General features: G+C 37.9%; 1 protein-coding gene across 1 annotated transcript; it reads right to left on the reverse strand.

Annotated features, from left to right (window-relative positions):
- Nucleotides 1-6,816: 6,816 nt before the first annotated feature.
- LOC131989167 (cytochrome b5 domain-containing protein 1) lies at nucleotides 6,817-9,732 on the reverse strand. The gene is made up of 4 exons (XM_059354368.1): nucleotides 9,506-9,732; nucleotides 8,489-8,565; nucleotides 7,744-7,962; nucleotides 6,817-7,430 (listed from the first exon to the last, which is right to left on the reverse strand). Exons 1-4 carry the CDS (start codon nucleotides 9,630-9,632, stop codon nucleotides 7,200-7,202), a joined length of 654 nt encoding a protein of 217 aa, XP_059210351.1. The 5' UTR covers nucleotides 9,633-9,732; the 3' UTR covers nucleotides 6,817-7,199.
- Nucleotides 9,733-11,847: the final 2,115 nt, after the last annotated feature.

The raw sequence follows: 11,847 nt of genomic DNA on the forward strand, positions 1-11,847 counted from the left end.
TCTTCCCTTTTTCCGAAATCTCCCTGCGTTTTTAATATGGGAGCCAATGAGGCTGTTGGTGGTTTTGGTGGCAAATCTGTGCGTCGTATGCCCAAACTATAACTCTGACAGCTTTATCAGAGGATTGTGAGTGAGAAGACAAATGGAGTGGAATTTGCGGCCTGGAGCGCAGTTTTCAAATTTATTTTTTGACAATTTTTTCTCTCCCTCTACACTCTGGCGATGATGTCACACACTGTGACACGAACATTCCTTGCAATACACACCCATTATAATCTCAGAATTTCTCCAAAAATGATCATGGTCATTGAACAGGGATTGATAAAAAACTATATGACCTATCGAAACGCAAATTAATACACCGATACACAAGACTTGTGTCTACTGTTTAAAGTTTAAACGGAGTCTCTAGGTGAAATTATGCCGGAGAAGTAGGCGTTTAAAAATCTCCAATTATTCGCAACTTTTTCGCTCATTTTTTGTCGCCCGTCCCATTCATTTCAATGCAAAATTTTGAGCAGTTTTTCGCAACTTACGTTGCGAAAAACTGCCCAAAATTTCCCAACTTACGTTGCGAAAAATTCGTATTCTGTAGAGAAAAGTAATAGCACACCGATCCCGATCAAACTGCACGTTTTGATATATAACTTGTCCTGCAACTCTTCAAGTTGTAGGACTAGTAGCGGGACGAAATTGCGTCCGGAAGAGGAATAAGAAAAAATCCACAGTATAACAGTTGTGCTTTGCCCTGAGCACTGGTCCCTACAGCTATTGCTGTATGGGACCAGTGCTCGGTGCGATTGCCCCGAGGCCCTAATTACAGTAATCTAACCTTGAAGTAAGAAAAGCATGAACACATTTTTCTGCATCCTTCTGTGACAGGCTGTGTCTATTTTTGTAATATTACGTAGGTGAAAAAATGCAGTCCTTGAAGCTTGTTTTATATGGGAGTTAAATGACAGATCCTGATCAAAGATAACTCCAAAATTCCTTACGGTGGTATTGGAGGCCAGGGTAATTCCATCGATGCTAATTAAATCTTTAGATAATGAGTTTCGAAGGTGTTCGGGTCCCAGCACAATCATTTCAGTTTTATCTGAGTTTACCATTAGGAAGTTCTGGACCATCCAGGTTTTTATGTCGTTAAAGCTGCATTAATTTTAGTAAGCTGATCAATTTCACCTGGCTTGATATATATATATATATATATATATATATATAAATATAATTGAGTGTCATCAGCATAACAATGAAAGTTAATTGAATGTTTTCTAATGATATTAGAGGGAGCATATCAGTGGTGGGCCGTCAGGGCCAGCAAGGCCTTCTCTGCTAACATAACCAGAAATCATGATCATAATTATGATAAAGGTTAATTTAATTTTTTAATTTACTTTCCCTAAATATCTAAAAGTATTCATATTCTCTTCATGTCATATTATGCTCCTTCTAGTGCTGCTGTTTTAAAGTTAGAGTTTTTATCCAATCAGAATTCAGCTATCTTATGTTGCCAGGCTGTATGAAATCTGCCCAGGCCTTCAGAATCAACAATGCGGGCGTCTGTGCACTGTAAGTGAACGGGCAAGTACAGTTGATAGATAGTTGCAATAGCCAATCAGATCACGAGTTGTGTCAGTAAGGCCCTCTAGCTAGCCTCACGTTGAATGTGACATTTACGCGTCCTGTGATTGGATATGGATATTTACTAGTTTGAGCCACGGCAGTGCTATGCAGATCAACAGAGTCACACCCGGGACTGTTAACGGTTAAAAACTTTTTTAACCCACAATGGCCGAAGGAGAGCAACACGTTGAGGAGAATGGATTTTGTGTTGAAATAAGTGTTTTGGGGGACACAGCCGTTTTGGTGAGTGCAAACATTTTATTTTTTTTCACGTTTAATGTGTTTTTTTCACGTTGAATATGTCTTTATAATTTATTTCGTTCATATCAAATCCATAATAACGAACTAAAATGACAAATATACTGAAAATGGAACAAAAAAATCTTGCCCTTCTGCAACGTATGAAAATAATCTGGTGCATTGGCGCAGCTGTGTGGTTGTACGCAAAGCAACAGGTCACAGAAAGTCATGATATGTCACGTTTTGACATGAAAAAGTTTTTTCACAAAGTTTTTTCTTTCTGATATTAAACTGCGATTTTGCAATTTATTGTACAATCTTGTTAAAGCTTGCATATTTTTTGTGGACTCATTTAATAAAACTTTTTGATACATAATTTTAAAGACCCTTTTATTTTTAAGTTTTGACAGTAGCATATCAGATATGTTTTAATTGCTGATGCGGGTTTGTTAATTTTTAAAATGCGCCAGATAATAGCCCATTTTGTACACAACTGAGGTGATGCAATGCCTAGTAGTGCTTAAGTGTGTTTCTAACTACTCTCCAGTCCTGGTGTTATAAATGCTGGCATAATGGAAGGTATTTATTGACTAAGTTGGACACCACTGAAGGCCTAAGTGTGAAATGCACCGCCTGCCACTGCTGAACTCCCTTGGTACATAATATGGTCTCATACTAACTGCCAATAATTCAATGTCTGGACAGCACATCTTCTCCTTGACAGTAACATGTGAAGGACTACACCATCTCTGGTTCACAAATAAAGCCAAGCCCCCACCTTTCTTCTTGCCACTAGCTTTAGCATCTCTGTCTGATCTTATGAGAGTGAAGCCAGGTAGATCCACATTGGAGTCTGAGATGTTTTGATTCAACCACGTTTCAGTAAAACACAAGAGACTACACTCACTGTATACTTTCTGAGTCTTCACCAGTATCTCCAGTTCATCAGTCTTGTTGGGCAGAGAGTTGACATTCCCCATGATGACTGACAGAAAAGGCTTATATCTCCATTTCCGAGCTTTAACTTTTGCACCAGCACAGCAACCATGAAAACACCTCTTCAACTCAGCTGGAATAGGGTGATGGTGTCCTCCAGACTTGCTCCGTTTCAATGAAACTCTTCTATCCACAGAAGTATCCATCAAAAATATTATAATACATAAAAACTAAGCAAAATGCAAAATCAGATTGCAAAATCAGAGAGCTACCAAACTATGCTGCTCCTCTGTGAAGCGCATTCCGGAACAATGGGCCTCATTCACCAATATCTTCTTAAGAATCTTCTTAGATTCTTTCTTAAGTCCTTCTTAAGAAGATTTCTAAGAAGACCCTACGTCAGATTCATCAACGTGTTCTTAAGCGGCTGAATTGTTCGCAGCCGTGTTCTTAAATTGATGAATGCCATCTCCTCGTAAGTTGAGCGGGCGTGCCAGGTGAGTCTTATTTACATAGGATTAGCATAGGTAACCGCCCATTAATGCCCATAAAAGGACCCATAAAAAGGACTGTGTGTAGACGCCACACAGAGGAAACAGCAACAGAATGCCTAAAGCAAAGTGTAAATCTGTTGGAGCACAGGGAAAATAAATAAATAAATAAAATGAGCAGCCTTAGTGCAAGTTGCAACAACACAAACAATTTATTTTCTGGAATAATACCTTGAAACCACAATATGTAACTGGCCGTAGAGGCCAAACTGGTCAGAGAGTTGGACTGTGATTACTTTATCAAGGACTTTTCCTCGAAGAAGGCCAGTAAAAAGCCGGTGGTTTAGGTGAGTAGTTTCTAGGACTGTAGCCGGTATCTGAGTCGGCATCCGAGTGCCGTGTTCGTCCCCCTGGTCGGATGGTCGGTCTGAACACATTAGCGCGATTTAGTGCATTTTTTTTATTACCATTACAACATGACTCCTCCATGGCATGTGCCTGTATTTGTGCGTGTAAGTGCGTCTGTGTGCGCCAGCCAGCGCGAGGCAGAGAGAGCATTAATGGAACACTCTGGATGCGCTAGTTGAGTTTTTTTTTAGGTGTTACCTCTATTTTAATTAATACTACAAGGGCTGGCTATTTGAGCGGACAGTAATGTGTGGTTGTGTGTGCCTGTGTTATGTGCGTAATGGAAAGAGCGTGGTTGCACGCGCACATAATGCGTGTGTAGACAGGGGCTCGTGGTCATGATAATCCGTCTATGTGTATATCGTCCTGTACGTGACAGGTGCCAAACAAAACAGACCTAAAATGACAGTTATTTTGTGTGGTTGTGTGTTGGCCGGTTGTTATGTGCGTAATGGGAAGAGCGCCTTTGCGCGCACACTTTGCATGTGTAGGCACTAGGCAGGGGCCCTTGGCGAGTTTGTGTCCAGAGGTTGTGGACTGAGGGGTTGCAACCTAGGCTTGATTTTATTTATTTTTTATCACAGATCAAGTCCCGCAGAGCCAACTTGCAACAGAACCAGTACGGACAGAGCCCTCCTGCAGCAGCAATATATATGCCATTGTTTTGTAGGTCGTGGAGAAATGCCACCTATAAATAGGGTGGTATCATTAACGGACGGCATGATTTCCAATTTACTTGATTCATGTTAAAGCTTTGACACATTTAATTTAATTAAAATGAAAAATGAAAAAAAATGAAATAAATAAATAAACACATAAATATGACGGAAATTTCACTGTAATGTATTTTATTTAACTTAACAAAAGAAGACAACACAACCATGCCAACATGTCAGCACTGAAATGTGCTTAAGAGTACTCCTGAGTGTTCGTAGGATTTGTTCTTACCTAAGAAAAATCCTGGATAAGAACAAAATTCATGAATGCCACAATCTTCGTAAAATCTTCGTAAGTAGGACTTAAGAACAAATTTGTTCTTAAGAACGGTTCGTGAATGAGGCCCAATGTTTCCTTCATCAACACCGCTGAGGCGTATGAGTCCTGTCTGTTTGCCACATATAGCAAAAAAGGTTATTCATAGTCTGGAGTTGCTAAAGCTTGTGCATGTTGTAACTTCTGTTTGATTGTTGAAAACACCCATAGCTTAACTGGTCCATTTTAGTGTAGCTTTCAATGTCTGTGTGCCTGCTTCTTTCACAATCTTCTTTCACAAAATAAAAAGTGACCAAAATTTGGGTTAAATGTTGATATTTGTGTCAGAATCTCTTTATTCTCCATGTGTCATTTAAAATAAACCAGATCCTATTAAAAACATTAAATTCTGCTCCTCAGAGACACTGGCCCTCATTTATCAAGCGAGCGTAGAAACGAGCGCAGATCTGAGTGTATATTTCGTCTTACGACAGGGTCCACGTGTGATTTATCAAATGATCGTATCTCGCCAATCACAGCGTAAGAATGATCGGCTGTTGATAAATGTGATGGCTCGAAACAAGCGTCATTTAAATACCACGCCCTAATATATACCCGATTCAGAAGACTCGCCTTCAGAGTTTACGACACCGAAGGACGCAATACAGCCAAAAAGGGGATTTTTTTCACCCTCTAAAGTCAGCTTTATTAGCAAAGTGCACCGTTACGATTAACAATAGGGGCAATATAGACATATTACAGAAATACGCAGCGACAGAGGTTTATGAAATAAAAGTACTTATAGTTATAAACTCAAACAAGTCCAGTGATTATTTTACATTTGGAGCACGGACTTAGAAGTTTTCAGCTTTTTGGTTGAAGGAGGTAAACAATGTTTTAAAGTAAGTTTTAATTCTAAAAGAAGAGGAATTTCTCAGTCAGAAAGTGAAACGCTGACGTCCAACAGCAGCAACACAACAAACTGGTTTTGTTTGGCAGCATAAAAAGTGAAAAAGAAGGAAATCAGTGGTGCTGTCAGCAGAGTAGCGGACTATTAAACTCCCGGCGAGGTTTGAGTAATTACATCGTGATATATAAAGCCTAATAATCTATATAATATCCGAATATTGCTATTATTATGATGGAGATATACTATTCACCTCTTTACATTTGCTAATAATGATGTCCTAGTCAGAGGAGCGTGTGACAGCGCTGATTGGAAATGTTTCTATTCGGGCAGCACCGCTGGTGAAGGAGACGCTGACGCTACAGTGTCGGAGCGGGATAATAATAATAATAACAACAGTAAACAGCAGAAGACAACAACATTTAATATCCTCGGCTGGTATTCTGTTTAAAGAATTTCACGATCGCAGGGTTTATTTATTTATGGATTATGTTTTAATGATAAATTATGTAGTCTAAACATGTTTTGCTTTGTCACTACTAAAAATCAAAACACCACAGAGTGTAATCAGCTCCAGGCATCGATACTATAGTCTAAGATCAATTCTCCGACTCAGACGTGTGACTTCACGATGACTCAGATTTGCGTACACGAGCTGAGGCCAGACGTGAGATCTGATCGTACCGTCCGCTCACGTCCAAATTGATAAATGCCGAGGCTTGCGTAGAAGTCATCTTACGCCCACTTTACGCCCACTTTCTGACGTACGCTCGTTTGATAAATGAGGGACACTGTGAAGACATGATTGATTCTGTTGAGACCAACGGTCACGTGACAAATATTCACTGAGAATCTGTTTACACAGAGCAGAGAGGAGAGGACAGGAGAGGCTGTTTACACAGAGCAGAGAGGAGAGGACAGGAGAGGCTGTTTACCCAGAGCAGAGAGGAGAGGACAGAAGAGGCTGTTTACACAGAGCAGAGAGGAGAGGACAGGACAAGAGAGGCTGTTTACACAGAGCAGAGAGGAGAGGACAGGACAAGAGAGGCTGTTTACACAGAGCAGAGAGGAGAGGACAGGACAGGGGAGGCTGTTTACACAGAGCAGAGAGGACAGGAGAGGAGAGGCTGTTTGCACAGAGTAGAGAGTAGAGGACAGGAGAGGCTGTTTACACAGAGCAGAGAGGAGGGGACAGGAGAGGCTGTTTACACAGAGCAGAGAGGAGAGGACAGGAGAGGCTGTTTACACAGAGCAGAAAGAAAACTGGCTTTGGCCTTTTTTGTCGTCTTTTTTTGTGGTCATTTTGTGTCTTTTTAGTCATTTTATTGCCTTTTCTTGGTAATTTTGTGGGGGTTTTAGGTAATTTTGTGGCGTTTTTTGTAATTTTTACATCTTTATTGGGTCATTTTGTGTTTTACATTATCTGTGACACTTGTGGCCACTAAGAAAAGTGTTTATATAAAATCTAATTTTATTTTTATTTCTGTCATCATAACTGTGCATAAAAACTATTCTGCACAAAGACATGTTTGAGTAAAAAAACGCTGCTCGTTGAAAGTTTTAATGGTCAGACAGCTCCTGAGAGGACTAGATGTCAGGGGTCAGAGGTCAGGGGTCAGGGGTCAGCCATTAGTGAGGTCGTCGTTGAAGTGCAGCAGGAGGGCGGGGGTGAAGCGGTCTCTGTCGAGGCGTAGCTGCGTCAGCGTGTGGTCGTCGTCGGGGACGTGGTTGTCGGCGAGCGTGCGGCTCATGTCCAGTGCGGCGCCGGCATGCTTCCAGGTGTAGCTGCGGGCGTGAGCGTTGTGGATCAGGTAGCGCTGCAGGATCTGCTCCAGAGTCTCCTCAGAACACACCTGAGAGCAGACAGAGAGGTCAGAAGTCGGGTTTCTCTCTCTGAGGGAAAAGGTGGGTCAATGATGAGGGACTGAACCTGAGAATTGGACAAATCTGAACTTGTGTTTTATTTGCTCTGATGGATGTGACGCTGCCAAAAAATAAGTCAATAAATAAATGAATATAATGTTTAACGTACCAAAAATAATATTAGAAATTATTGTAGACATTCATTATTTAATATAAATATAATTCTTTATCTATTTATTTCTATTCCTCTTTTTTATTTTATTTTTATCAATTTTGATGTATTTATAAGTGTCTGTGTTTGACCTGCAGCAGCGTCTCCTGGGACGTCAGCGTGTTCACCACGCGGATCCAGCGGGTTTTGGAGGACAAGCGTCCCACCTGGTAGCGTTTGTCCCTCCACCAGGGCGTCCCGCCATCACAGACCCAGTCTGAGCGAGGACCGGCGGGGGGGACGTGGACGAAGCGTCCTCTGGGGGTGAAATACCTGAGACAGCAGGACACAGGGTCCACGAACCTCAAGACCTGAGGACAGGGGACAGAGGTCAGGAGACGGGGGACAGAGGACAGGGGACAGAGGTCAGGAGACGGGGGACAGAGGACAGGAGACGGGGGACAGGAGATGGGGGACAGAGGACAGGGGACAGAGGTCAGGAGACGGGGGACAGAGGACAGGAGACGGGGGACAGAGGACAGGAGATGGGGGACAGGGGACAGAGATCAGAGGACAGGGGACAGAGGTCAGGGGACAGGAGATGGGGACAGAGGACAGGGGACAGAGGTCAGAGGACAGGGAACAGAGGACAGGGGACAGAGGTCAGGGGACAGGAGACGGGGACAGAGGTCAGAGGACAGGGAACAGAGGACAGGGGACAGAGGTCAGAGGACAGGGGACAGAGGTCAGGTGACAGGAGACGGGGACAGAGGACAGGGAACAGAGGACAGGGGACAGAGGTCAGAGGACAGGGGACAGAGGACAGGGCACAGAGGTCAGGGGACCGGAGACGGGGACAGAGGACAGGGGTCAGGGGACAGAGGACATGTGTCTCACGTCTTCAGTCTCAGGGTCGAACCAGCTGCTGATGTCTCTTCCTGCGACCTCCATGATGGGTAACAGGAGGACGTCTCCTAAGAGGACAGACATGACATGTCTTTGTGCAGAATAACACAGAAATAATTAAAAAAAACATTTTTTTAAATGTGAATAAAACGGAATGTATATATAAACACTTTTGCCTTTTTTTCCATCTATTCAATAAATAATGTGAAGCTTTTACCTTGTATCATAATAATAATAATAATAACAACAACAATAACAATGATAATGATGACAATAATAATATGAATATTAATAATATATTTATAATAATAAATAAACATTATTTGTAACTACATTAATAATAATTATTATTATTCATACAGAAATACATTTAAAAGACTACTTATTATCATAAATTACATTTAAATTTCTCTCACTCTGTTGCAGTATTATATTTCTGTTTCCCACAATATTTTGCAATATTAAATGACATATTAATTTAGTCACATATTTATGTAGGTTTTACTTTATAAGTAGTAGAAAGTATGAAGTTGCTGTAGTGGAAATAATAACAACAATAATAATAATAATAATAATAATAATATAAATACAATAATGATAATAATGATCATAATAATGATAATAATTAACAACTAATATTTTAACATCACAATTTATTATTAATCTGAAAAGTTAAAATCTTTTAGGGTATATATATCATTTTAAAATTATTAAGACTTGGAAAATACATTTCAAAACAAAACAAAATAAAAAGCAGCAGTGAGTATTTAAAATATTTTATAAACTGATCACATGTTTTGAATGTCAGATTTTAATCTACATAGTATCTTAAAATAAATGTGCAGTAAAAAGCAGAATCTTTCTCTGCAGTGCAGCAACAGTAAATAATAAATAGGAAACTGGGTGAATTATTATTATTATTTTTTATTTTTATTTCATTTTCAAATCTGCCTGATTTATTGACCACCCCATGACGTCGTGTGTATTTTTTGTGAATTACTTGCTGACCTCGGTGCTGCTCCATCAGCGGGCTCAGGTCGACCACTCTGCCCAGGAAGGAGAGCCACAGGTCGGCCTCGGTGTTGTGAACAGAGACCTCCGCGGGGGTGAAGAACCGGAGTCCGGGTCCGTCCATCACACACACCCGCTCTGACCCGCTTTAAGCCGGATTTATTAAACAAACAATGAACGTGTTTCTCTGCTGCTGCCTTGTTGTCACGTTACCACGGCAACAAGCAGCAAGGGGCAGGGCATCTGACGTCAGACAGCTCATCGATTTAACCCTCCTGTGACTCATTTTAAATTTAAAACTAAAATAGTTTAGTTTTGAAAAAAAAACTTGCTTTTTAAAAACATTGAGAATTTTCTGAATTAATCTGCATTAAAATATATGTCTGTATTATTTATTATTAATTTAATTTAATTTCTCTCACTCTGTTTTAGTATTATCTTTATTTTTCAACCCGCTTTAACCCTTTAACCCGCTTTACCACGGCAACAAGCGGCAAGGGGCGGGGCTCCTGTTATGTTGTGGGTCGAATTGACCCATTTTAAGTTTAAAAATCTTTAAACAATAGTTTAAAGTATTTTCATAATAATAATAATATTAAAAATAATAATGATAATAATAACAATTATTATTATTTTTATTATTATTACAATTTTTTCAGAAATGTTTTTTTAAGACGACTTATATTTACTTATTCTTCATGGTTTTGAAAAAAATTACTTGCATTTCAAAAACATTGAGAATTTTCTGAATGAATCTGCATTCAAATATATGTCTGTATTATTTATTATAAATGAAATTAAATACATTTTCTCTCACTCTGTTTTGGTATTATCTTTATTTTTCAACCCGCCTTAACCCGCTTTAACCCACTTTAGCTCGCTTTACCACGGCAGCAAGCGGCAAGGGGCGGGGTTCCTGTTATGTTGCGGGTCAAATTGACCCATTTAAAAGTTAAACAATATTTTTAAAAATAGTTAAACATATTTTTTTATTAAAAGAAAACAATTGAACAATTTAAAACCATTGGTTTTCTTGTATATAGGTTTCAAAGGTACATCAAAATGTTTTTAAAAGCATTTTTTTAATGAAAAACGAGTTAATTATCCTCATTGAATCATTGATCTGTGAGAGATGAAGAACGCCATGCACTAAATATTGATTGACATGGTTAATTATTGAGTTATTGATGAAATATAAACAATGATTTGGGGGGATTTTTTTTTCTGACACTTCTGGATGATTAAACATGATTGAAAAAAAAATGAACATAACAGGATGAAGATTTTATTTGTCCCACAAGAGTTACAGCAGCAAAATAACAACAAATAGTAAACAGCAGTATAAAGTATACATATAACAGATATTAACAAATAAACAAGTTAAAAAAAATCAAAAAAGTATTAACAATTTACAATTTAAACAAGAAGAAATATAAAAGGTATCAACAGTTTAAAAATTGAAAATTGAAAATAAATTTAAAGTCAACCATTAGGAGCATTATAAACAGTGTGCCAGAATATTACACATTAAATTATATTTATAAAAGTAGCTCACATACATAAATATCTATGTACAAGTTTAAATAAAAATATATGTTTTTAAATAAACAACAAAATTAGAGACAAATGAAAATGCTAAATACACTAAAAAATAAAGTATTAAAAATGATAGTTTTACATATTTTCAAATAAAATGTATCAGAATAATTTACTTAAGATTGATTGATTGTAATTGAAAGATGTCATATGTTTATTATGATTATTATTAATCATAATATCATAATAATTATTATTATTTACTTATTCCTTATGTTTTGGATTTTTTTGTTGCATTTTAAAAACATTGAGAATTCTATCTGCTTTTTTATAAATAATGCAGAAATGTTTTTTAAAAATATATTTCAGTATTATTTTTATAAATTAAATTTACTTTTGTTTTTCTGCCTCCCACAATATTTATTTTTTGCAATATTAAATGTCATATTAATTTAGTCATATATTTATGTAGGTTTTACTTTAGAAGTAGTATAAAGTATGAAGTTGCTAAAGTGGAAATAATAATAATAATTATTTTTTTTAAAATATATATTAATAATATAATAATAGTAATAGTAATAGCAATAATAATAATAATAATTAAAAAAATAAAATAATAATAATAATTACATTTATATAGCACGTTTATAGATACTCAGAGATGCTGTAAAGCAAAAAAAAAGAATGAAAAAATACAGTAAAAGTTAAAGTACTTGAGTAAAACTACTTTAAAGCTACTTTTCCATGAAGAGAAAACTAAAATAATTATGAATGTGATGTTTTATTAACTTTAATAGCCCCGC

The sequence above is a fragment of the Centropristis striata genome, chromosome 17, assembly GCF_030273125.1.
Source record: "Centropristis striata isolate RG_2023a ecotype Rhode Island chromosome 17, C.striata_1.0, whole genome shotgun sequence".
Classification (NCBI taxonomy): domain Eukaryota; kingdom Metazoa; phylum Chordata; class Actinopteri; order Perciformes; family Serranidae; genus Centropristis; species Centropristis striata.

Excerpts from the sequence above, each read along its gene's own strand:
- LOC131989167 (XM_059354368.1), bottom strand. The coding sequence starts at position 9,632 with ATGGACGGACCCGGACTCCGGTTCTTCACCCCCGCGGAGGTCTCTGTT. Across the intron at positions 8,566-9,505 it reads GCTGATGGAGCAGCACCGAG|GAGACGTCCTCCTGTTACCC; the intron begins GTCAGCAAGTAA and ends CTGTCCTCTTAG. Across the intron at positions 7,431-7,743 it reads CCCAGGAGACGCTGCTGCAG|GTGTGTTCTGAGGAGACTCT; the intron begins GTCAAACACAGA and ends GTCTGCTCTCAG.